This window comes from Podarcis liolepis (assembly GCF_965112155.1).
Source record: "Podarcis liolepis genome assembly, chromosome: 5".
NCBI lineage: Eukaryota > Metazoa > Chordata > Lepidosauria > Squamata > Lacertidae > Podarcis > Podarcis liolepis.
This window is the reverse complement of record NC_139556.1, coordinates 69,060,632-69,087,575: the sequence shown is the minus strand read 5'-3', so window position 1 is coordinate 69,087,575 and position 26,944 is coordinate 69,060,632. Positions and strand designations below refer to the sequence as shown.

Genomic DNA, 26,944 nt, shown 5'->3' with positions numbered 1-26,944 from the left:
TTATAAAACTTGTTATCTGTCCTGGGCTACTTGAGGAAGAGAGGGAAACAAACACGCTTCTGTGCCTCAAGATTAAAAAATAAATAAGTGCAGCTGTAATACACACAGGAATAAGTTATATTGAACTCAATAAGGCTTACTTCTGAGTAAACATATCTAGCTGTTTTCTAAATCTTAGAGGATCATTATTATTATAAGCCCAGAATTTTCTCATACCCCCTAACATTTTGAGAGGAAAATTTGGGGCACACTCCCATCCCCACCATCCAGCCAATCCAGTCGCTCATTCGTACACCCTCTCCCTGCTTCTGCCCCCTTCCTCACCCGCCTGCTCCATCCCTCCCCTCTCCTACCTTTGTCCGGTGTCTTCAGGCTCCTGCTTTGCAGCTTCAGGAGACACCACACAGACCAGAGCAGCCTGAGGAAGGTCACCCTGCCCTGCCCAGTGTCAGGAGATGCTACATGGACCAGACCAGCCTCTGCCTCCTCCTCCAATGCTACAGACATACTTCCAGAAGGCAGCTTCCAGAAGTGCCACAGTGGATGGAGGAAGGGGAGCGATGATATGTGGCATCAAGGTCATTTCCCCCCTTGACTGTTTTTGGGTCCCACACTCTGATGTGAGCCACCTGACTTGCACCCAGGCCCAGACAGAGGGGGGGCATATGGGCCACTTGGCCTGGGCCTTCGATTCCAAAGGGGGCCTCAGTCAGCACATTCACAATCGCAGGGGATGCACTGGGGCGAACGCGGAGGCGCAAGGGCGGCGGTGGTGGTGGTCGGATTCCCTGGGGCCATGAAGTTGGAAAATGTTTTTCCAAATCTTTTAATTGCATTACGCATTTTCTTATCATTACCAGCTACAACGACCTCCAATGAGAGAAGTTTCAATATATTAAAACGAATTAAGTCTTTCTTTCGGTCAACAATGGCTCAAGAACGCCTAAACGGTTTAGCAATGATAAACATAAACCATGATAAGGCGAAATTGTTTGATTTTTCCTGCGTAATTCAAGAATTTGCAGAAAAGAAAGATAGGAAAGCAATTTTAAATGTAAATACATAAAATAATCCTTTCCCCTATGTATTTTTAAAAAGCACTAATGTATATCTATATTTCCCATTTTGTCTTTATATGCAGATATGGTTCAAGCCTTAAAATAAAATTATTTGTCAGCATAACTTTTGTGAAAATTATTTACCGTATATACTTACTTATTTATAAGACTTCAGTTATCCCCAGGGTAAAAGGGGGGGGCACATTATCTACCTGGCCGGGGCCTCTGCCTGGCTCTGCAAGGCTCTGCTTGCACCACAGCATGGAACCAACAACGAGCCCCAAAATTGGACACCTGGGATTGGGATCAAAACCTGGGGTGGCTTCTGTCAATCTGGGATGTCCCAGTTAAATCGAAACACTTGGGAAGAGTATGCATTCCTAATTTAGAGTGCCTAAACCACGAGTCTTCCCATTCATTCTGCTTTTACAGAAGTGGTTCCTCTGTCCTCCAAGTCCCTGTTCAAAGAAGATTGTCACAGGAGCTTTGTTAAATGGTGGTCTGGCAGGCCTGAGCTCCAGGTCTTTTGTGGCAGATCCCAGACTTCCTGCTCCTTAGTATAATACTATAAAGAAGAGTTGTTACTTTGCTGAAAGGGCAGCTGGACACTGCAAAGCACAGCATTGGCAAAATCTCAGCCACACGCCATCTTAATTTCATATGCCTATAAATCAGCATATGGAGCTCTTATGCAAATTTGTGCCATGGGCCTACCCTGCCCCAAAAATCATTTTATTTTTGAGTGGCCAACCCCCCCCCCCATGCCCTCCTAACTTTCAGGGAGCAGATCAAAACAAATGTTTAGACACCAGGTTTTGGGTCTCCCAAAGGACTAAACTTCTCTGATGCTTTTCCAGTTATGGTTTGGTTTTATCTTTAAGGATGAAATGTAGGGTGTTTTCTTTATTTTGTAAATGTCAGAAGCTTCCCCACATTTCACAGAAAACAATATTTAAAATAAATTAAAAAGATACTCAAATGTGGATGTGGTAAAACAGTAAGCAGAAGTGGCATGTGTTCCAAGTTCTCGATTCTGAGACATTAGGAAACAGCCTGCGCTGGACAGGGTTGTACAGTAGTACCTCGGGTTACAGACGCTTCAGGTTACAAACTCCGCTAACCCAGAAATATTACCTCAGGTTAAGAACTTTGCTTCAGGATGAGAACAGAAATCGTGCTCCGGCGGTAAGGCAGCATCAGGAGGCCCCATTAGCTAAAGTGGTGCTTCAGGTTAAGAACAGTTTCAGGTTAAGAACGGACCTCTGGAATGAATTAAGTTCTTAACCTGAGGTACCACTGTATTTTCTTGGAAGGAGCAGGTCTTAGCTTAGGGCTTACCCAGCAGCACTGTCACTAGAGACCCAGGAGGCCTCAGTGGCCAGGAGTGCTTTCCTGCCTTCTTTGGCAGCTTTTGAACAGAGATGATTTACTCTTTGTAGTCCATGCTCTGCTAATTTTCAGACAAGGTTGCTGCAGTGCATTGTATGTGGTTCTTTTGTCTTCAGCTGATCACACAGAAACTCACTATGAGCCGAGTTAGTGGTTAAATGAACTTTATTTCTGAGGAGGCCAAAGAGCCTGTGTAGAATAGTAACCAACTTCTGTGTCACCTCTGTGTCGGCCCTCCAGGAGCCAGCTGTTTATGTCATATATGTATCTTAATCAGAACAAACACTCAGAAAACTGTGGGTTCGCTTGCCAATAAGAACATCAAAAGGTTATCTAAAAGTAGCCCAACTGCTCACCAGGCTATAAACAGTTTAATCTCTTTCCTGGCTCTTAATCTGAGAGCTGAGCAAACTGCAGTGGTTGGACAATTAAGCAGCATAAAAGGACATCCAAGATCATTCAGGTGGATATTTTGGATGATTTCCCAGTCAATGTACAGATAGCTCCTCCAGGATCCCAGTACCTGTAATGACATGCCGGTCCCTGTAAGCCCATAAAAACAGTACACTATATGACCATTGGTGCCGCTTATAAAATGTTTGATCTCAGGGGGCAGAGGAGGGACGTTTCCTCCATGGTTTATTTAAATAGAACCTTTAATGTCTATTCCTGAAACTGGAGCTCATTCATTTTTTAAATGCCAAATGCAGATGAAGACTTGTGGTAGGAAAATGGTGCCATCTTTGGAATCTGTTCCCTTGAGTGACTGTTCATGGCCCTGGATTGGTTAGCAGAATGCTGAAGACAACTCTAGGATTTTGGGAAACTTTCCGTCACTTTCCTTGCAAGAGAGGATATTAGGATAACACATTCTTATTTTCAAATGTGGCACCCTTATATTCCTTTGTTCGTTGCCAGAAATTAGTACAGCTTTTTGTTCAGCGTGAACTAGGCAATGGGGAGCAAAGTAAGATAGCTGAACTTCAGTGAACCTCTGCATGCAGATGCTACAAAAGTGACGTACTTAGTGATGAAATTACCATAAGCAGTTCTCCCCGCTCAGCCAAAAGGGGATTTGTGGCCATAAGCCATTACTTTCCAGTAAAAGAAGCGATCTTCTTTGTAGCTCTGCTCTAAGCATAGTTCCTTAAAGAGATAGAATGAAAACTAGAGGAAGAAGCTGCTAAAAACTTTTCTGAATAAGCTGAGCACTCTCTAGCAACTAGCAAATTAAATAACTGATGGGGCATTAGTACTGTTATGAGTTTGTGGTTACCAGACGCATTCTAACCCTGGAACCAGCAAGTGCTAAAATATAAGACAGGAAGCTTCCTGTGTTCGTGTAATCACCTGGGTGATGGGCCATTAAGAAAACAAATGAAAAGTGATCGGCCATTAAGAGAGAACAAGGGAAAGGTAATGGGCCATTAAGAGAACAAAGGAAAGGGTCCCTCCTCCAACTCTTCAACAGTGAGAAGGACAAAAGGCAGAGTTGAGAATTGGGAGTTGGCTGTAATGCCACCTAGAAGTCAGAGAAGGAGAGCATGATGTTTGATTTCTGAACGCTCTCGCTAGGAGAGAAACAAGATCCTTTCTGGCTGTTAATGCTGTGAACTCTTCCTCCACCACAGGATCAAGTTGTATATATGTGTAAATAAACCATATATCATAAAGACACCACACTCTCTGCTACGCGTCATTCCCAAAAAGAAACACGAACCCTTGATAAGCACCTGAACCCCCTGAAATCTCACACTGCTCAGAGATTGGGGTGGCATGCAAGAGTACAATATGAGAGCTATCTTGAAGCCATGTATCCTGTGTTCAGTCATTATGTGGAACATTAATGCAAAATTAACTGGAAGAGAGTTGCACTATAGAAGCAAGGAACAGTTTCTTTTTGTTTTCAAGGAGGAGGGGGAGGAGGAAATTTACCAATCTTATTTATCAAGTAAGTGGCCTTGGTGTGTTCTGTGGTGTTACAAGCCAAAGGAAAGTGGGAGTTATGGTGCAGATTCTTTCTGACCTATTTCTATCCATCTTATGCCATCCATTCATCACTTTTATCTTAAAGTTCCTGGATGTCCAGATGAACCCCCAATTTGAAAAAACAACAACTTCTGATTAAGTAGATGCTAACATGTATCAAAATAGTATAAAAGCTGCTCTTCTGACTTAAAGGAGTTGGATGAGTCATATTCTTTGTAAATTTCCCCTTTGTAGATAAACAAACTGGTCATCCTGAAAACAAATATTCAGACTCAAGGAATTGTTAAAGTTTGCTTTGTTACAGCCTAGATAATGAATCAATCATTTTTGTTTGTTTCAGTTATTATTAATCAAGTGGACGAATGGTTTCTCAGTTTTTGTTTTGAGATTTACATGCCTACAGGTCTTGAAGAAAAAGAAACAGTGTGACCTCTTTTACAATTCCAAGTACACCTAATATCCATTATCCATTATCTCTGGAAAACATGTATCTATTTGAAGACACTCAGTAAGCAGATATGGCAAATCTTTACACAATTATTTACATTTCAAAGTCTAATGAAGAACCAAGTTTTAACGATACATTAACCCATGGGGTGTATAAACTATAGTTCAAGTTTGAAAGCCATAAAGACACAGTTTCTTAAGGCAGAAACCCAGTTTTTCGCATATGAAGATGGATATCGCTACATCTGGGCTTGTGAGGACAGTGCAATCCTCTACAAGTCTTCTCAAAAGGAACTCCCGTTAAGTTTAGTGGGGCTAACTCTCAGGTAAGAGGCTACAGATTGCAGTCCAATTGTGCTACAAGAAGACCTGCCCTGGAGGATTGTTGGTAAGCCATCAAGGGGGAAAAACTTGCTTTGCCTTGTCTGTTGTATATAGGAAACAATGGGGATGCTTTGTTTGAAATTGTATGGGGTTCTACTTATACTGAAGATTAAATTTCAGGATCTCTTCTAACACAGAGCTGGTTCGGAGATCCCATGCAACATGGTTTGGACCTACAGAAATGAGACCTGTGCTCACATGTTCCTCCCTCCCTTATATTTCTACTTCCCTCCTCTCATATTTAACTACTTATTTCAGCTCTGTTCACGTGTTACTTGCATGTGGAGCGCTCACATGTTGAAGAAGGGGAGAGGGTGTGCTGCTGTCCTGCTGCCAATGTTGTGTGATATGGAGTTTTGAAAAGTTACTGGCTACCAATTAGTTTCCAGGCCCAATTCAAAGTGCTGGTTTTGACCTACAAAGCCTTAAACGGCTCAGGACTGCAATACCACAAGGACTGCCTCTTCCCATATGAACCTACCAGGACCCTGAGATCATCTTCTGAGGCTCTTCTCCATGTGTCTCCTCCTTGAGAGGTCCAGAGGATGGCAACATGAGAACGGGTCTTCTCTGCAGTGGCTCACCATCTCTGGAATGCTCTCCTCAGGGAAGTTCACCTGGTGCCTTCATTACACACCTTTAGGTAACAGGCAAAAATGTTCCTTTTTAACCAGGCCTTTGGTTGATCTGTTTGACATCCTATAACCTTTTAAAATGCGGCTCTTTTCTTGGGGTCTGTTTGTTATTGGGTTGTTGTTTTTATTCTGATTATATATATTTTCTGTGAATTGCTCTGAGACCTCTGCGTATAGGGCAGTTTATAAATTCTAATAATAATAATAATAATAATAATAATAATAATAATAATAATAATAATAATAATGTCCTATCGTAATGTAGATTTGTGTTTCCCCCCTTTTCTTCTTATGCCTGACTTTCAGCAAAGCTCAGAAGGATTCACCCTTCTCATTCCTAATAAACAATAGTGTAGGGGAGGCCATTCTAATTTATTGTATAGTAATATTAATTTCAACCTATATTTATTAGATATGTCAAGCTGTTTTGAAAATTCCTTCCTCACATCCACCTTCTTATCAGTTGCCTCCCATGGTGCTGGTTCATAAGTTTATCATTCATTTATTTCCTAGAAGGTATTTGGCAAATAGAAAAAGAACTTATTAATCAGCCACAGGTCAATAAATGTCGTCTCTCATTGTCCTCCTGAATTCCATCCAGTTAATTATTGTTATATCAGTCCTTAAGACAAGGCTATCTATCCTGCATAATTTTCCAGTCCTTACCTTTATTGAAAATGCCTCCTAACATTGTCTCATCAGCAGATTTCACTATCACACTCCTGCATCCTTTCCTAAACCCAATAATGAAAATATTGAGCAAGTGGCAGTCTATAACATCTTATTTTGAGCTCAAAATTGTGCCTTTTATTTTGCACATCGTCCCTCCCCCCCCCACCCTACCATTAACTGGTCATGGATCCATCTCAGAATATCTTCTTCAGCCCTTAACTGTTGTTGTAAACAAAAATTGCCCTTTTGCCTTATGGGGTATCCAAGAGCCCATACAGAGTCCTTACATAGGTTCCCTGTTGGTAGGAGAAAATAACAGAGGCCAACCAGAGAATATTGAGAAGCGAAGCAGCTAGTAAGCTTGATCTTTATTGATCTGTTGCAACAGGGTGCTCCTCTTACCCGCAGGAAAGGAGGAAGAACCCAGAACAATGGCGTGCAAGGCCTTATATGGACTTTTGAAATTGCCACCCTGTAGATCAGTGTTTCCCAACCGGTGTTCCGCGGCACACTAGTGTGCCGCGAGACGTTGCCTGGTGTGCCGTGGGAGGGAGGCGGGCGGCGAGAGGCGGAGCGGCGGCGGCGAGGAGAGGCCGCCCAGCGCGGGGCTCTCGCCGTCTGCCTGCCTGGCTGCCTGCGTGGTGCTGACGTCACGGGGCTGTAACGTGCCCCACATAGGCACACGCGGGGCGGCGAGCTCCCTCCCTCCCACATCCCATCGCCGCTCGCTTCGGCCGGCCTACTGGGCTGTCGCAGGCGGAAGGCCTGCGCATGCGCGAGGTTTTCGCGCCTTCGGGATTCCCTTCACGCCTTCCTCCTCCCGGGTCCTTGAGAGCACGGGAAGCGGCAGCGCGAGACCGGCGTTGAGCCTGGTAGGTATTGCGCTTGCCAAGGCAGTCATTTGGGAAATGAAAACTTGCAAAGCAAGCAACCAGTTCAATCTGAAGTACGTGTATGCTTAATATCCTGTATCTGAAACCTGTTCTGCCCCCTCCCCCACACTTGGTGCCATTTTCATCTACACATGCAGCAGAGTAAGTTGACCCAGAATAGTACCAATTCAGATGGCATATGGGAGAATGACAGTGCTGAATGCTTTCCCATGTAGAACAGTCCCTGCAAATAAAAACCTAGCATATTTGGAAGAGGAATGCTAGCCTAACCATTACCTTCTATGCTGTTACTATTTTTTTATTTTTTTTTACATAAGTAAAAAGTGACCTTTCCCCATCTGGCATGGTGGTGTGCCTCGAGATTTTTTTCATGAAACAAGTGTGCCTTTGCCCAAAAAAGGTTGGGAAACACTGCTGTAGATCAAGACCACCCCCAGAAACATCATACATACATCACAGAAGGGGTGTAACCTAAGACCACCCCCCAGAATCACAGAAAAGGCGGTCTAAAACAGAAATTTGAATGTTGTTTTTCTCCTGTCGTTTATCTCCTGTCTGGCAGGTTACTTGATTGGATTGCCTGGGGAGCCTGGGCAGTCTTTTGTAATGATAAATACTTAGTTCCTGGGCCAGGTCACAGGCTCACACCCTATGCAAACACAGACATACCCTTAAGACAGGATTTGTGAAAGAAAAGACAATGGGGAGGCTTTTCCATTTTCCTTTGACCTTGCAGAGAAAACATTTGGTCAGTTTGGGACAGTTTGGGAATCAAAATGGTTCCAGGTCAGTCTTCCTGTGCTGATCTATGTACGTGCTTGGTTCAACATATATCTAAGACCTCAAAATTCCTATCACACTGTGCCACTGCAACAATGTTTTACATAAGAAGAAGACGTGTTTTTATTGCAATACTGAGCCAAGTTATATCAATAAATTTATTCAGACCTCCCAAATGTAGTTAATGGCACACCCATACAAATCTAATGCAAGCTTATAATCACTCAAACTTGCATTTATCCACCTACCATTTTGGCAAGCAGCAAGGTGCTGTGGGAAAGCACCTATTAACTAGGGGAAATTTCTGTAGCAACAAACCAAACTCTGTATCAAGAACCTGAAGTCCTCTCTTTTAGTGCTGCTTAGGGTGGGCAGAGATAAAATAAATGGAAATTCTTCCTGTCAAATCTGGACACCTGTAGGCAGTGGTGTTTAACAGAGCAGAAGGTGATATGATCAACGGAAGCTAATAAGTTTTAGTATCAAGATAGATTTTGCTTTTCTGTGTTTCCCTACTCAGTGTCTGCCCTGCAATTCTTCCAAGTCTGTTGTATCACCCAGACAAGGTATTGTGGTTTATAACAAATTCTGCTCAGTTTCAAAGCAGGACAACTACCATCCATGGATTATGAAGCTGGCTTCTTAAACGGGCCAGTTTGTTAGACTATGGTTCCTGGTCCAAACAACATGTCACCTTCCTCCTGCGAGTTCCTAACGTGTGGGGGTCTACTTTGACCTTTGGGTACCTCTTGATGTAATGTCATCAAATTTGGCATGAGGGATCCTGAAGTGACCTTTGTCAATGTTTGGATACCAAGAGCCATTTTGATTTAAGATGGGGGACCGAAACATGAATTTGGAAGAACGTTACCCATTTGGGGGCATATGTTTGGCTGCCTCTCAAGATAGTGACCCCAAATTGGGCATGAGGGTTCCTAGGTAGGGGGGCAATGGCCTCCATCAATGTTTGGATGCCGGTGCCATCATGATTCAAGATGGTAGACTGGAACATGGCACCACTCATTTTATTTTGGCACACGCTCAGCCACTTCTCGATATATCGTCAGGCGCCATTTAGAATCAAGATGGCAACCCAGTATGAATTCACAACTAGTCCAAGCAAAATTATTGTCATGACATGACCAAACACACAACTTACACTATCCTTTTAAGAAGCATGTTTGTTTGTTTGTTTCTAAAAATTATCAGGCAGCACCAGGCACTCTCCATTATTAATAAACATTCACTTTCTTGTTTTCTTAAACCCAGTGTGGATTGCATCCACAAAAAGTGTACTCCTCCAACAGGAATTCTGTTGCAGTTCAGCTTCTGCCAGTGTTTGAATGCTAACAATCACTAGCCAGCTTGAATTGTGTCTGGTGTGTCTGGGGGTAATTCCTTCATCCAATTCACACAAGTACAGATCGCTGGTGTTTGCACACAGAAAAATGACCTACTTGCTTTCATATTTTATTTCCCAGCTACCCAAACCCTTCCAAATTTCCCAACTACCCCCTAAACTTATATTGAAGATACCTGATCTGACTGCTGATGTACCTAAATTAATTCAGCAGCCGAGTCTTTTTTTAGTCCATCCAGAGATATATGGCACCTTTCCAACATACGAGCAAGCACAGGCTGGCTTCTGTTTCCTACCAAGTGGCATAAAAGAAGCTTTCCTGTCCAAGAACACTCCATCCCTCCATGTTGCACTTAGTGGAGCTGCAACTTTCATTGATTATATTATAAATGTATAATGTACTGTTTGGAGAGCAGATGTATAGTAGTAGATAGCTAGGGCCTGTGCTGAGAAGTCCTCAGACCACAATCTTATGGCATTAGCAGCACTCCTTCTATATTGTTGAGACAATATTTGTCTTTCTTACAGCCTGTTGTAAGGGTTACTAAGATAATGCAAAGTTGTTTTGAGCTTTTTGGGGAAATGTTAAATGGATGCTAGGCAATGGACATCTATTTTTCTATAATACCTGCCATAAACCATTATTTGTACCCTGCCCATCTGAAATATACTCGGGAGTCCTGTAGTGATTTCATGCTCTTTATTGCAGTGATTGAATTGTCCCCCCCAACCTCAGGCTTTTATATACATTATTTACACAATGAGTCTCATCTGATTGGCTGATTCTGCTTCCCTCCTGGAACCTGATTGGTCTTTTCCTGCAAGCCAATCAGTTGTTGCATTCTAAGATCCTACTTGCTTATTGTTCTAGGATCCAAGCTTAGTACAGTGGTGCCCCGCAAGACGAATGCCTCGCAAGACGAAAAACTCACTAGACGAAAGGGTTTTGCAGTTTTTGAGCTGCTTTGCAAGACGAATTTCCCTATGGGCTTGCTTCGCAAGACGAAAACGTCTTACGTTTTTTGCAAGTTTGTTTCCTTTTTCTTAACACCGTTAATACAGTTGCGACTTGACTTCAAGGAGCAACTCATAGAACGCGGTGTGGTAGCCTTTTTTGAGGTTTTTGGTGATTTTTGAAGCTTTTCCAAAACATTTCCGACACCGTGCTTCGCAAGACGAAAAATTCGCTAGACGAAAAAACTCGCGGAACGAATTAATTTCGTCTTGCGAGGCACCACTGTACATAAAACCATCTGACTGGGTTTCCCCAGCCGCTCTGGGCTAGGATTCCAAGGCAGAAAATGCCTCTGTTGCTTTCATTTCTTACTCTCTATTTCTTCCTCTCTCTCTCTGATGTAGCCATCAAATATTCAATTTTAAGAACATAAGAGGAACTCTGCAGACAGTCCCTCTAGCATCTGACTACCTCCATTAGCCAACCAGATGCCTCCAGTCCTCTCCCCTCATTGCTTCCCAACAACTGCTTTAACTGGCCTAAACATCACTGCTAGCAGCCACTGAAAGATCTGTCCTCCATAGGTTTGTCTAATTCCCCTTTAAATCACTGAAGCTGGTGCCTGTTGGGCACCTGCTGCCTTCTCATCCATTCAGGAAAAATACATATAGGCATAAAGTGCACAGGGAAAGCAGGCAAGGACAGGAATGGATGGGGTACCATGCCTGCAGTCACTCCCCCATCTAGGGTTGCCACCTTTGGTCAGGCAAAACACAGGGCAGGTTGGGGGTGAGGATTGGGGGGGCACACACACTCTTGTGACACCAAATTCTCCCCCCCCCCTTTGTGGAGGGGGGGTTCCCTGTGTTTAGCCTCCCGCCTCCCTCACCACCCTGGCCCCTCTCTTTCCCTTGACTCACGTCAGGAGCCAGGGGCAGATGGCCAGCTCCCATGGGCAACTTGAACCACAGCTCTAGCCTCTTGCCCTTGCAGGCATAGGAAAAGACTTGAGCATGGAGGAGGAGGGAAGTGGAGAGGTCAGGTTGGGGTGGTGGAGGCGGCTAAGTGGCAGCAGACCTGCACCATTCTTGACCGGTGGGTAGTGGCTGAGGAGGAGCGCCAGTGAGGAGGAAGGAAGGAGGTACAGGGAGGGAGAAGAGGTCTTTTCTCTTCTCTCTATTGTCACTCATGCTGGGCCAAGCTGCTCATCAGCCGCACCAACAATGACACAACCGCCATTTTGGGCTGGCCGAGCTCAAATACAAAAGAAAAGGTCTCCCGTTTGAAGTCCAAACAGAACAGGGGACATTTTTGTCCCAAAGCAGGGTGATTCTGTTTTTTACAGGATGGGCTGCGACCCCACTCCCTACAGACTTCACGCCCACAAACATGATTTCAAACACATAAATAGAGCTTTCATGTCAGCGTCTTCCCAAAATTCCATCCATGGAGGTTTCCACTGAAATGCAAACAGCATCTCAGAGGGGTGGGTTTTTGTTGGGGCTGTGAAAGGGGGAGGAAATGTTAAACTTCCCCTCCCCACCCACCTCAGTCGACATCAGAGGCTGTTTGGCATCCCCCCCCCCCAGCCAATTACATAACAAAAACCATATATAGAGGGGATATCTAGCCTGGTCCCTAGGGACCGGCTGAAAAGCAGCAATTTCTTGAGGGAAAGAGTAGCTGCCTTGATGCAGCAACTGTCTTGGGCAACTGGCAAAAACCTTGTGCGCAGCACACACAACAGTTGCTGTATTTCTGCAGAACAATGAAGGATCCTATTTATGCCTGTGCAGCAGAAACAAAAGGGCAAAACCAGAGATCTGGCTTTTGCCCATGCAGGTTGGAACTGGTTCCTATGGTTGAGCAATGCTAAGGCAACCTGAATGAGCACAAGTGAGTGAGTGAGTGAGTGATCTCCCTTCTCTTAGGAAGATAAATAACACAAACTGGTTGTGGAACTATAAGCACCCTGTACTTGCAAAGACATTAGACCCCCCAAATACAAGCAATTCCAGTATTTTTTATTTTTATTTTTTAAATTAATCGAAACATTCAAAACATGAAAAGCACACCATTATGCAGGGGACTAATTAAAGCTGAGCCAAATATCCACCACCACTTTTGCAGGGCCATTGCCCCTTGCACAGTTCTTTTGGTTGGGGGCAAATTGTAATAACTGGGGAGGTGTCTTACCTTCAAACAAGAGATGGCTGAAGGTTTTTCTTTCTCTCACAAAAAGGAAAAGTCCTGCTGCCACTTCGAGTAGCAACTTGGCTGCTCTTAGCAGTCTGCTGGCCAGATTCCTAGGACATAATGCCCCCTGGGAATAATGCTTCATCATAGTGTAGTGTCATATCCAGGGGCATTCCTGGGGAGGTGGGGGGAGAGATGATAGTCCCCACTGGTAAGAGCCAAGTAAATTAGTAGGAGCTGCTTCTGTTCTGGTTACACCCACACAGGTAGCAGAATCAAGGGGTAGATTCCTGTAAATGATGGAACTGCAGAACCAGCACGGATTCCTTTCCACTATTAATCACATTGACCCTCATTTGTCATTTTGTTGCCCATTAATCTGGTTAGATGAGTTCTTTGTAGTCTTGGGCCTTAATAACACTTGGGACTTAATAACACTGAATAATGCTTTCCCAGCATTTCTAGTATATTTTGATATTATTTCTACTGTCACCGATATCATTTTCCCAGAACATCCAGAAATGCTTGTGGAGTTTGGAATTAGACAAATGAACTGAAGACATTCAGGTTCAGAGGTGATTAGTCCCTGAATAAAGGGGGGGACCCCTGACCATTAGGTCCAGTCGTGGCCGACTCTGGGGTTGCGGCGCTCATCTCGCTTTATTGGCCGAGGGAGGTACAGCTTCTGGGTCATGTGGCCAGCATGACTAAGCCACTTCTGGTGAAACCAGAGCAGGGCATGTAAATGCTGTTTACCTTCCCACTGGAGTTGTACCTATTTATCTACTTGCACTTTCGATGTGCTTTCAAACTGCTAGGTTGGCAGGAGCAGGGACCGAGCAACGGGAGCTCACCCCATTGCGGGGATTCGAACTGCCAACCTTCTGATCGGCAAGTTCTAGGCTCTGTGGTTTAACCCACAGCCCCACCCACGTCCCTGAATACTTGCTACCAAACAATGAAGGCTGTTGCTTTCCTATCTTGCTGGTGGGCTTCCCAGAAGGACTCAGCTAGCCAATGCAGGAAATAAGATGGGCTGGTTTGGACCTTTGGTCTGATCCAACACGTCCCTTCTTATGTTCTGAAATGGCTATCCATTATAAGATGACACATTTTATAAATTAGGCTTAGTGTGTGTGTTTGTTTTACTGATGCTGTTCCTATACCAGATCACCTGACTGACACACAGAAATGTAACAGGTGAAGGATTTCCAGTTCCAGAGAAGCCTTTCCTACTGCATTTCTCTGTATAGACAGCTGTTAGAGACTTGGGAGTTGTGTCTGTGTGTGTGTGTGTGAGAGAGAGAGAGAGAGAGAGAGAGAGAGAGAGAGAGAGAGAATGAGAGAGAGAGAGAGAATGAGAGAGAGAGAGAGATGGAAACTTCATTATAAATTACATAGACTAAATTCCCCCTTGCATTTGCGTACACTAACTGCCACCTTCTGGTCTATACAATCACTACAACAGATTAGAATCCAAAGTATCCCTAATAAGCATCCCTTGAAAGTTTCGGGAATGGGAGAGAGAATCCAGTTCCCCTCTTCCTTTCACATAGGGCTGCCATATCCCCCAAAGTGAAAATCTGGACAAAGATCCTATTTTAAAATAACAATTAAAAGGGCACTGACAAGTGACTGATCCTCATAATACTGACTACTCACTCCAATTTATAATCAGAAATAGCCAAGATTTAAACAACTAAGCAGGTCTTCATATAAAATAATTCTGAATGCAATAACATTTTGCATCTCAAACTGCTTGACATTTTGCTGAGCTGCTGTGGAGAAAGTTATTGCACTCAGCCATATAGTCAACCCACCTTCTTTGACTACTATTCTAATACCTCTTTGTAAAAAAACAACAACCCTGTACCGAAATGGGATTTTGGTACCCATGAAATTAAATGCATTTGTAGAATTCTCCTAGTCATATAGTCCCAAAACCAGCTCCTATACAACTAAATAATTCTGATCAAGAAAACATGTAAATGGCCACTTTTCCTGGTAGAAAGGCAAATACCTGCAACTTGCTAATCAATGGACACTTATTGTTATAAGAATTCTAAGGTGTCATAAATAACATGAATGTTCATAAGGAGACAAGGTAAACACACGTACAGTATATAAACCACATGTCTGGAATAGTACAAGAGAGCTATCCTGAAGCCATCTAGAGACTCTTAATGATGCCAAATATTCCTCTGCAGAAGGAAATGTTGTTGTTTAGTCATTTAGTTGTGTCTGACACTTCGTGACCCCATGGACCAGAGCACGCCGGGCACTCCTGTCTTCCACCGCCTCCCGCAGTTTGGTCAAACTCATGCTGGTAGCTTTGAGAACACTATCCAACCATCTCGTCCTCTGTCGTCCCCTTCTCCTTGTGCCCTCCATCTTTCCCAACATCAGGGTCTTTTCTAGGGAGTCTTCTCTTCTCATGAGGTGGCCAAAGTATTGGAGCCTCAGCTTCAGGATCTGTCCTTCTAGTGAGCACTCAGGGCTGATTTCCTTCAGAATGGATAGGTTTGATCTTCTTGCAGTCCATGGGACTCTCAAGAGTCTCCTCCAGCACCATAATTCAAAAGCATCAATTATTCGGCAATCAGCCTTCTTTATGGTCCAGCTCTCACTTCCATACATCACTACTGGGAAAACCATAGCTTTAGCAGAAGGAAATATCTTGGGGGGGAAACCACTCCCAATGGTTCTTTTCACTTACAAATCCTGTTTTAAGGGCATATTTTGTGCATGAATAGGGTAGGTCAGGGGGATGCGGGTGGCGCTGAGGGTTAAACCACTGAGCCTAGGGCAGTGTTTCCCAAACTTTTTTGGGCAACGGCACACCTGTTTACTGAAAAAAAATCTCGCGGCACACCACCATTAAAGCCCCGCCCCGTGACGTCAGCGCGCAGCGTCACGCCGGGAGGGACGCACGAAAGTGAAAGTTTTTTCCCTCCCCCTTGCCGGGGAACCTCCAAGCTTTGGGGGTGGGAGGAGGCAGCAGAGCGAGGGACTGAGGGACGGCGGCAACTGAGGTGGCGGCGGCGGCTGTTGTGGTGGTGGCGGGCGGAGGAGGGGGCGGCGGCGGGGCTTGAGGAGCCGTCGCCGGGAGTTGCTGCTGCTGTTGTTGCTGCTGCTGCCCGGACATGCCGGCCTCCTCCTCCTCCGCTGTCTCGCGCTCCTCCCTTTTGCACGCGCTGCCCCGCCGCTCGGCACCACCACCGCGGAGCCGCCCCCGGCTCGACGCGGATCCTCGCCGCCGCCGCCTCTCACCGCCCGACTCGCCCGCCTCCCTCCCACGGCACACCAGCCAATGTCTCACGGCACAGTAGTGTGCCGCGGAACACCGGTTGGGAAACACTGGCCTAGGGCTTGCCAATCAGAAGGTCGGCGGTTCGAATCCCCATGACAGGGTGAGCTCCCGTTGCTCGGTCCCAGTTCCTGCCAACCTAGCAGTTCCAAAGCACATCAAAGTGCAAGTAGATAAATAGGTACCGCTCTGTAAGGAAGGTAAACAGCGTTTCCGTGCGCTGCTCTGGTTCGCCAGAAGCAGCTTAGTCATGCTGGCCACATGACCCGGAAGCAGTACGCCTGCTCCCTCGGTCAATAAAGCGAGATGAGCACCGCAACCCTAGAGTCAGTCACGACTGGACCTAATGGTCAGGGGTCCCTTTACCTTTTTAGGGTAGGTCTGGGACCTGGATTCAAGAACGAAGGTATTTACCATCTCAAAAGAATTACCATCTCAAAAGAATGACCTCTTGAGCAATGAGAGGATGAATGGGTGACAAGATCAGCTGTATTTTGACTGGTTCCCACCAGTGGTGTTGCTATAGGACTCACTTATCTGCATTGCCCTGGGAACGTCAAACGTACCTGCTTCTGCATTTGTCACAGGTCTGCCTGGTTACCTGTGTAATTTTGGAAAAATTTGGTTGGTGTCAGCTGGTGTGGCTTGTAGATTTCTTGTGGACGATGCCTGCCTGCCACCTGTGTTTTAAAAATGAGGCATCTTCCCCAACTTTCTCCCAATAATTCAGACCCCTATGAACAAAAAGCGCATTTAAAGAATGCACCAGAGTCAAACCTTCTTGCTGCAGAAAGAGCAGGAGCCTGACAATAGGATCTTAACACCTGACACCACTGTTCTAATTTGACCGAGAGATTTCTTGCTTGTCAGCAGGCAGTTTGAAGTGCTTTCATATCGTGCAGCCAAATATAACTCATTGTACCATGCACATCATATTTTCCCTTTGTCACTGGGACTCAGGGGGACTGACTGCATCAGGGGCTGTACTAATGGGCAAGCCGGGTACATATAAAATATGCAAATGTCAAAAAGTGAAGTGTTTGTATGGTTACAAATTCCCTGCAAAAGAACACAGCACAAAAACCTTACAACAGCAGCAGTGCTATCAAACATTAAATACCAAATGTGTATCTGGCGATTTGACAAGTACCCAAGGGGTGAGCACCTGAAATGTTATAAGGGGTTGGGAGACATTATATTTCATGCCATTAGCAAGGGTCTATAATCTTGCAAGAGAAGGCTACCTGTCCACTTGTCAGCGCAAATCAATCTGACAATCTTTCTGGCTGCTGTATGGCTCAGTCAGACAAAAAGTGCCTGCAGAGCAAATGATTCATATCACTAATAAATGATAGTAAATTACATAGGTACTTAATAAAGTTACTTATTTCCTTTTTAAAAAAGGGTCTAACTAGCAAAGCACAGAACTCTTCCTTCCCCTAAATAGGTATTTATTTATTTAGATAAATAGCTAGATAACTAGTTCCATACTCAAAGAAACAAAGAGTCAAAACCAAATATAAAATTAAAAGACTGCTTCTTTTAATCCTATACCCACTTCCCTGGAAGTAAGCACTTTTGAACTCAGAGGGACCAAATTCTGAGTAGACTTATATAGGATTGCACTGTTAAACCACTTATTTGATAGCAAAACATGACTGCTCAGAGTCAAAAGAAACTCCCTTTGAATTCAACGGGACTATCCACAAGGAAATTGAGTAAAAGACGACAGTTTATAATTTGAAGGCTCTCTCTCTGTCTCTCTCTCTCTCTCTCTCTCTCTCTCTCTCTCTCTCTGTGTGTGTGTGTGCTCGCTGTATATTCCTCTGGTAACACAAAATCTAATTATCATTGGTTTGACAATTCTCGAGCAAGCCATCTGGTTCCTTTTAAAATATGTCTCTCTAAAAATAGAACACAATTAAAATTATCCCAAATTAAAAATGAAACAGGAAAATGATAGAAAGTGCATAGAATTAAATTAGCATGCTTGGTAGCAAATAGAAAGGACAGCATCATAACTGACAGCTCCACATGTCTCTTTGTGATAAGTGATTGAGAGACCCGGCCATTCTTTCCATTGCATTTCTGAAGTGACTGCAAGCAACTTAGGACATCATACAAAGAACAACTGGTAAGAGCCATTTTTTTTGTTAGAGCATTATACTACACCATTCAAATAGATAATTCATTTTGTAAAGAAACTGCACACTTGTATTTTTATTTGGGAACCAGTTATTTAGGAAAGTTATCTACAGAATTGCTTGCTCTCAGTTAACAGCATTGTTCCATGTCCCCTGAGTGCTTGAATTAGCAGTCAAGAATGGATTCAAAGTTAGTGTAGAAATGAGAAAAACTCTTCATAAGAAAATTATTGTAGCAAGAAATTTGAAATCTTTCTGCCTTCTACTGGTTACTAACTTAGATTCTTTATGATTGTCTGCCAGTGTAGTTAACAGTACAATCCCTATGCAAGTTTATTCAAGTCTGATGGAGTTCAGTGGGACTTACATTAGAGGGTATTATCTAGAGAAGGAAAAGGAGAAAGAGATACCGTACATTATATAAGCATGATGCTTAATTAAAGGTACCTGCCTTTCTTGCTAGACTACAATATTGAGCCAAACAGGTGACATATGTTATGCTAATTAACAAATTTGGAGTGGCTCAGGTGAGAATGCCTGATGAGAGTAGTGCACAATGCATAGATCACTTACCTGAGCACTTTAGATTTCACTATACTAATACATTCTAGTTCTGCAGACAGTCCAGCACAATGACTGTGTCACACTGAATCATCTAAATGAAGATGGCAATTTTTAAAAGAATATTCAGACATAATAGATCTTTCTTTTGCACAAAGATATAGTACTAAGTGGCTTTAAGATTGCAGCCTCATCATTCCACAGCTCCACAATATTGTTTTGGAACAGAATACATTATCTTAGGCTAGTGCCAATGATAATTCAAAAGTCCAGAAATGTAGGAATATCAGTTTTCAAAGATCAGGCTTGTTTTTGTCCTGGAAGATCAAGATAAATACTACAGTATATAATCCACACTATTATATAGCAGCACTAATGCAACTAATGTAGTACTTTAAAGTAGACTTCAAACCCACAGTTATGTTGCACTCACTCTGCAAATTTTGTATACAGCCCAAGCCTATGCATATTTAGTTAGATAATAATATAATTCGTTGAGTTTGCCCCCAGGTAAGTGAGCACAGAAATGCAGCCATCAACCCAAATCTATGCATTTTTACACATAAGTAGGTCTTCAGTTCCTCTCCAATATTTTGATATTGTTTTGCATTTTGCCTTCCTATCAGGAAAAGTGGGCATTTACAAGTTTCCTTGATCAGAATTATTTGGTTGTATAGGAGTTGGTTTTGGGACTGCTGTATATGACCAGGAGCATTCTACAAATGCATTTAATTTTATGGGTACCAAAATCCCATTGTTTGTTTGTTTGTTTGTTTTTACAAAGAGGTATTGGAATGGTGGTTGGAGTGTCCTTCCATGTTGACCACATGGCTGAGTGCAAGAACTTTCTCCACAGCAGCTCAGCTAAATGTCAAGCAGTTTGAGATGCAAAATGTTATTGAATTGCATTGCATTTTGCAATAGAGGCGTACATTAAAAGCAGCGTCAAAATCATACAGGGTGGTAGTTAGGAAATATAGCAACTACAAACAAGATATATCTGTTCTGAGTGCTGGAACCTAAATGTCTTTTCCTGAGTTATGTAGCGATAAGGACACTGAAGTGGTACAAGCATGACATGCCCAGATATGTACCCCGCTATCTGCCAAGTTTTCTCTGCCACACATACTTTGAAGATAATGTTTCTGGAATCTAGAGGTCATTTCATTGTTTCATCCTCGTCCAGAACTATTGGCTTGTCATAGTGTGATTCACAGAATGCCTCTTTAGGTTATAAAACATACGTTCCTCAAATCCAATCATCCAGTCACTTTGGCCCCTGTCTGCAAAAACAGCACAGAAGCATATATCAGTCAAGATGCAACTCTGTACACACTTACCTGGAAGTAAGTGCCATTTACCAAAGTAGAACTCCTGAGAAAACATGCATGGGTCAGAATTGAGTTAGAATAGAGTTCCCAGGGTCTCCTGAGGGCATTTTGCTCTCTGAGGGCAGAACAGGAAATGCACCTTGCACCCCAAGTCAAGGTAGATAATATGCAAGTGACCAGTTAGGGTTTTTTTGGAACTGGCAGCAGGAAATCCCACAAGCGCCTCTCCCCCACCCTGCCAATAAAAATGGGGAAACAACTAACAGCTTGTTGCCCTTTCATGATACCCCAAACCAGCTGCCTCCCTCTGCCTAGCCTTAGATGCTTCTGTTTGTGAAGAATCTCCCTTAATGCTACAGCTTCAAACTGTGCCTTGAGTCTTCTGCTGATTGCAGTTACAGAACTGGTGCTTGATCTTCTGGTTCGGTGATCTTCATTTCATGTGACTTTCTTCTGCATTTTGTGGAGGAGCAGAAGGCAAACACTGTCAAAGCTCTCTGAGGCAGGAGCAGGGTCCCTGACAGCAGGGAGGTTTAGGAAGAGAGATGGCGGCAGCAAAGGCAGAAGCAGCAGCTCTGCAGCAGAGGAAGCAGGGAGTTTGGCTTCTCCAGAGTGGTCAATCCATTGTGGTTGAGAGGGGCTTCCTCAAAGGGAACAAGAGGCTCAGGCAGGACAGGCACAAAAAGCAGGAGACTCGCAAGGATGGAGCTCCCTGATCAAAAAGAAAGCCTGTATATAGGAGAAGGAACTGGGTGGGAATAACCCACTTCTGTCTAGCTGAGGCCAAAGGGGTCCAATTCTACTTTGTCCCAGCATGGCAGCAAGTTCCCAAGTGGGAGTGGATGGCAAGTCTGAAAACTGCAGAAAGCAGGATTGAAAACACACACACATGCAGCAGCTCGTGAGTTCATCCCTCCTTGGTTCAGATGCTGAAAACTGGCTGGTTTACCTGCACCCTGTGAAGAGCAGGATCAACCTCTTTCCCACCTGACTGATTTATTCAACCATGCCCGCCAGTTCCTGCTAATGTGTAGGGAGTTCAGTCCTGCTTGGTTTGGGCCTACCAGCACTGTAAAACCCTGCATAAAGCAGGGCTGAATTCCCTATGCATCAGTTGACGTATGTGACAGGATGTGTGTGTTTTCAAGGTCGGCTTGAGCATTACTTTTCCTCACCCCTGCAGACCAACTTCAGCAGCTGAGTGAGACAACTCACCTGTCAAAGTTGGCTCAAGGGTGTGGGGGAGATAATAAAAAGGTCTGCCAGATTAAAAAGATTTCCCACCCCTGCTCTGCTTGGTAGCATCCCAGGTCCAGCAGGCCTAGATGCCCCTCATTCTCCCCATCTGACTTATCTTGTACTCTCTGGCACTCCAGTGTTATGTTCCACCAGTTTATATTTAGTATTCCACCAGCATATCTGTCTTGGTGGTGATGAACCTGGCATTTTGTCAGCTGATATGGACTTCTGCCAAATCTGGTGGCAGATAATAATAATAATGATGATGATGATGATGATGATGATATTTATTATTTATACACTGCCCATCTGGCTGGGCTTCCACAGCCACTCTGGGCAGCTTCCAACAAAATATTAAAATACAGTAATACATCAAACATTAAAAGCTTCCCTAAACAGGGCTGCCTTCAGATGTCTTCTAAAAGTCTAGTAGTTGTTGTTCTCTTTGACATCTGGTGGGAAGGTGTTCCACAGGGCGGGTGCCACTACCTAGAAGGCCTGGTTCCCTGTAACTTGGCTTTTCGCAGTGAGGGAACCGCCAGAAGGCCCTCAGCGCTGGACCTCAGTGTCCGGGTAGAGCGATTGGGGTGGAGACGCTCCTTCAGATATACTGGACCAAGTGCAGGATTGTACCCTAAATTATATAACTTACATTTGGTGGGTGGACATATAAATCTCATGCTATCTCTGAGACTCAGTCATTGTGATTGTCCTGTGTGAGCCAAGCTGGTTTTGTCTTTAGTTTGTCCCTTGTCTGACTCCAGTGTTTTCCCTGTGGATGGAAAGGTCACATAAGCCTTTTGGTCCCAGATTTTCCTCTTCCACAGCGATGTGCAGTTGCCCACTTTTCCCCAGTGTAAATTCACCCCACCCCAGGACCTTACACCCAGTGATGGAGTGGTAAACTTTGAAGTAGAGGAGCCACTGGAGTGCCTAGGATTGTGATCCCCATTAGTTGCAGGTTTCCTACTGTTCCTTATTACTACTCCTGTTCCTTAGGCAGTTCCTCATTATTTCCAGGTGCAACATGAAGCAAGGATCAAGCCTTCTCATTTGCTCGCTGGTACTTCTGCTGAAACTTTGCTGTTACCTTGAAGTGGTTGCTGAAGAAGACCCCCAACAGCCACCCAGGGGAGTCTGTGCCAATTGGATGTCAGGAGCACCAGGCTACCCAGGCCACCACGGAACTCCAGGGAGAGATGGAAGGGATGGAAAGGACGGGGAAAAGGGAGAGAAAGGAGATCAAGGTGAGCGCTTTCAGCCCTCCGTTCTATTCAAGCCAGCAATTCCCACAAGGGCCCCACGAGCTTTAATGGGTTTAAATCTAATCAATTGGCAGGACTGAGATCAAAGGTTCACACATCACCATGCAGGCCAGATGACACATGAAAGTACAAGAGGAAGAAAGAAAAAACATGTCACTGCAGACATAATGTAACAATTGTGTTTCCTTCCCTTTATTTATTCCGTCCTTTATTTTTAAACATGATGTTGTGCCTTTCTATCCTCTTCAGGACACCAAAAGTGCATTTTTAAAATAAATACTGTAGATAACAGTAGATAAAACTACTGAACCGAATAACAACCAATACTACCAAAGCATAAAAAGAGCAAAGCAGAAGAATCTGTAACCAATAAGCACCCAGGGACATGTTCAGGACCAAAGTAGCAGTGAGTTAGGGGATCTGTGATTAGAATCTCCCTCCCCCTTTTTAAATAATTAGCCTAAGAGGGGCACTTGAAAATGAAGGACATGGTGCTCTGGGAGAGAGTCTTTACACTTTCCTCCCAAATCCTTTCCCCCATTAGCACCAGTATGGGGAGACAGGAGCAACATTTTGTTTTATATTTTTATTATTATATATAATAAACATTACTGTAAATGATAATAAACGGTTTGAGGTGTTGGTGGGGTTTTTTTTAAAAAAAATTGTGGTATATAAATTTTATGAAATACTTGTTTATGACTAGCTGAGCCACGGATCTCATCTGCAGACAGAAGTGGGTACATGAGGCTCCATCTCACCTTTGACCATGGGCCATGTTTATTAGCTGATAATGATTAGGGTTACGACATTCATTTGAACACTGAAAGAATGTTTGAGGGTCTTGTGAGGCCACACTTTGTCCAGTGGCCACCTGGATTTTTAATGGATTTAAATACAGTACGTACTTTCCCGTGTATAAGACGAGGCTTGTTTCTGAGAAAATAGTCTCAAAAAGTAGGGGTCGTCTTATACATGGATTGTGCAGAGTGGAAGAGGGGATTGGTTGCTGCTGCGAGCAGCTGATTGTGCTGTCGATTGGCAGCTGCTGACGGTGAGCCGGCAGAGGATTTTTGGCTACTGCGATGCGTGCGATTGGCAGCATTGTTAGGCGGGTGAGTGATTTTTGTTAAACCCCCCCCCCCCAAAAAAAAATCTCAACAACTCTAGGCAATTCCCCCCCATTTTCTTAATTTTGAGTCCCCCCAAATAGGGGGTGTCTTATACACGGGGGGTGTTATACATGGAAAAATATGGTACTTATGCCATAGCATAAGGAAGAATGGTGGGAGCAGTTTTACTCTGTGCTATTTTTCTAGAAAAAAGTGCTGGAACTCACCCTGAGCACCTCCCTCATTCTCTTAGAATAGCCACCCACCTGAGAGCTGCCAGAACTGAGTTCCGGTGAGTCCCAGCTGGGAAAAAAGCCTTGGGTTTACTTACATCAATATCAGTGGTGTAGCGTGGGTTGTCAGCACCCGGGGCAAGGCAAGTAATTTGCGCCCCCTAACCCGTGGATTTGCGCCCCCTAACCCGTGGATTTGCACCCCCTAACCCTAACCCCCAGATGTTGCGCCCGGTGCGGCTGGCCCCCCCCTGCACCCCCACGCTACGCCACTGATCAATATTTATACCCTAATGTCCTTCCACATGTTTCCAGGGCATTTCCCAAAGAATCAAAAGTACTCTTAGGACACTGAAACTGGAGTCTTCAGATTCCTGAGCAGCCCTGGAGTTTACTAGAACGAAAGCAGACCTAATAAAGCTGGGAATTACTTTCATAGACATGAGCTGCCCACACAAATAAGTTGACTCAGAATTTTATTCTTGTGAAGGAAGGTGAGGCTGAAATAATCTTTTCAGCTGAGGTTGTTTGGGTGAAACCTCCTGGGGATGCTCCACTCTAACAAAAAATCCATTTTCTTGGTAGGTGTACCAGGCCTCAAAGGGGACAGTGGAATTTTAGGATCAGCTGGTGTTGCAGGCCCTCAAGGGGCACCAGGAAGCCCAGGACTGAAAGGGGAAAAGGGTGAAACTGCCTCCAGGTATCAGTCTGCCTTCAGTGTTGGTCTAACAGCCAGAGTCCCTTATGCCAATCTTCCGATCAGGTTTACGAAGATATTCTACAATGAGCAAAATCACTATGACGTAACGACAGGGAAATTCCGGTGCATCTTTCCCGGAGTCTACTATTTTGCATATCATCTCACCGTGTACGTGGCAGATGTAAAAGTTAGCTTGTTCAAGAAGGACACGGCGGTCATCATCACTTATGACAAGTACCAGAAGGACGACGTGGACCAAGCATCTGGTTCTGTCTTGCTCAGTCTGGAATATGGGGATGAAGTCTGGCTCCAAGTATATGGAGATGAAACAGACAATGGTATCTATGCTGATAATGTTAATGATTCTACTTTCATGGGATTCTTGCTCTACCCAAACTTGGATAATGGACAATAGAATATCATGGGTGGGAGAGAGGGGGGAAATAGCCAATAATTGTTTTGGATTTTCCTTGTAGTCTACTTGTTCAACATCAAAAGCATGTTAATAAAATATAGAGAAAGCAAGTGATGTACATGCACGTGTGATTCCGGAATCTGCCTGTACTCATCAAAGACACTTGCCCAAACCTCTTCCTTTAGAAATGGGTGCTTTTACTTACATTTATACTGACAAATAGAGCAAACAATAAGCTTCAAAGAGAGGAGCTAAAGCAATAGAGATTCAGTAATGAGGTGCAGCCATATAAGCATTGTTCTGCACAAATAGAAGCAACTAATGCTTGACAATATTATCATGATGTGGCTTTCAGGGTGATTTCTCATTAGATCTGCATTGCTTTCTCAGATATATTTTAATACATATTCCTGTTTCTTGAATGAGTTACGTGTGGCTTCTGCACCTTAGCATATGCACAGGATGTCATTAGCACTTAAATAAAAATGAAGGTTTGCAACAGAATATTTGGAGCAACAAAAATGTTACTGAATTACAAATAAAAATACTGCTCACCCACAGTTCTATTTTTAAATTTCTTTTGTGCTGAAATTAGATGGCATATATATATTCTGATCAAACAATCTAAAGCAGGGGTCAGCAAACTTTTTCAGCAGGGGGCCGGTCCACTGTCCCTCAGACCTTGTGGGGGGCTGGTCTATATGTTGCCATGATTATGATTGCCTGCATTTTTGGCAAAAAAACCTTATTGGGACCAACCCCAACATTGCCCAAATGTGATTTTCTGGGGGGAGGGGTGTGTTTCCTCATACACCCATGCTGCTTCCTTTGTGTTTTAGGCATTGATGGTTGTTATTTCTCTTGTAAGGTGGGGTGGGGGGCTGAGGTAAGTGCGCCATTCCTGTCAGCCCTGGAGAGCGTGTGCTCATGTGTGGGTGAAGGGAAAAGCCATTGGCCATACTAAGTCAGGCTGGCGCCGCTCAAGCAAAAATATTCTTTTTCCCGCATGAGGTAAGATGAGGTGGTGGCGGCTATTTACCTTTCCATGGCTTGCACTGTGTAGCTAACAAGTGGCCTCCCCACCAGAGCGCAGAACTGTTTTGGAGTGCTCCCTGCTTCCTTTGGCGGGGAGCACCGCTGCCACAGACACTGGTGGGGGTCTCTCCTGAGGCACCTCTAAGCCCCTGATGCTGCAACTGCCCTTCCTAAGGTCCATGGTGGAAATCCAATCTGTGGCTCCTTTTCCCTCTTCCCCCACCCCAGAAGAAAAGATTGCTGCGCGTGTGTGATGGACGGAGAAGGGACTTGTCTCAAGCAGCCGCCCACCTCACCTTTGACCCCCAAGCCTGGCTGAGTCACAAAAATCACCACACACGCACACTATGCTGGCTGCTTGGATTTCCGGACCATCCACGGGCCGGATCTAGAAGGTTATTGGGCCTGATCTGGCCCGCGGACCTTAGTTTGCTGACCCATAATCTAAAGTACTATGAACTATACAATATTCACAGTGAAATCAATGATACATGCTTGCTATTATTCCTTTAAAGAACATTTATCCCGGTTGTTAATGATTCAAAATATCTGTGTTGGTTTTTGTTCATCAGCTTCCTTACCATTCTTTCTCAGTCTCTCCCCACCTTACGGACATGACCATTACAAAATCTATTTTCTTTTGAGAGAATACCTATGTGTTGCCCATGTGTTTTCAGTTTTCTGTGATACATTCACATACCTTCTCTCTCTCTCTCTCTCTCTCTCTCTCTCTCTCTCTCTCTCTCTCTGCCACACACAGAGCCTTCTGGTTAGCTACTTGCCTGACAGTCTTCTTTTGTGATAATAAGAAAAGCTTGTGGAAAGTTTCATTTTCAGCACAGTT

The 26,944-nt window shown here is 44.2% G+C and overlaps 2 protein-coding genes and 1 long non-coding RNA gene across 4 annotated transcripts in view; 2 read left to right on the top strand and 1 right to left on the bottom strand.

Moving 5' to 3' along the window:
* Positions 1-1,074, top strand: part of LOC310708386 — a 51,500-nt gene extending 50,426 nt beyond the window's left edge. The window contains exon 4 of the long non-coding RNA XR_014526983.1: positions 373-1,074. This is a non-coding gene — a long non-coding RNA (uncharacterized lncRNA). The remainder of the gene's footprint in view (positions 1-372) is intronic.
* The window catches only part of ST6GAL1 (ST6 beta-galactoside alpha-2,6-sialyltransferase 1), a 108,016-nt gene extending 95,174 nt beyond the window's left edge, over positions 1-12,842 (bottom strand). The window contains exon 1 of the mRNA XM_083506518.1: positions 12,759-12,842. The gene's annotated coding sequence lies outside the window, so the exon portion shown is untranslated. The remainder of the gene's footprint in view (positions 1-12,758) is intronic.
* A 4,430-nt stretch (positions 12,843-17,272) lies between these two features.
* ADIPOQ (adiponectin, C1Q and collagen domain containing) lies at positions 17,273-25,625 on the top strand. Of its 2 annotated transcripts, none has more exons than XM_083506641.1 (3): positions 17,273-18,199; positions 22,361-22,587; positions 24,536-25,625. In XM_083506641.1, the coding sequence occupies exons 2-3, from the start codon at positions 22,368-22,370 to the stop codon at positions 25,063-25,065; spliced, it is 750 nt and encodes a 249-aa protein (XP_083362767.1). In that variant the 5' UTR covers positions 17,273-18,199; positions 22,361-22,367; the 3' UTR covers positions 25,066-25,625. The 2 variants fall into 2 exon arrangements, with proteins under 2 accessions (XP_083362767.1, XP_083362768.1); XM_083506642.1 differs by having other exon boundaries at positions 18,040-18,199; positions 22,340-22,587.
* Positions 25,626-26,944: the final 1,319 nt, after the last annotated feature.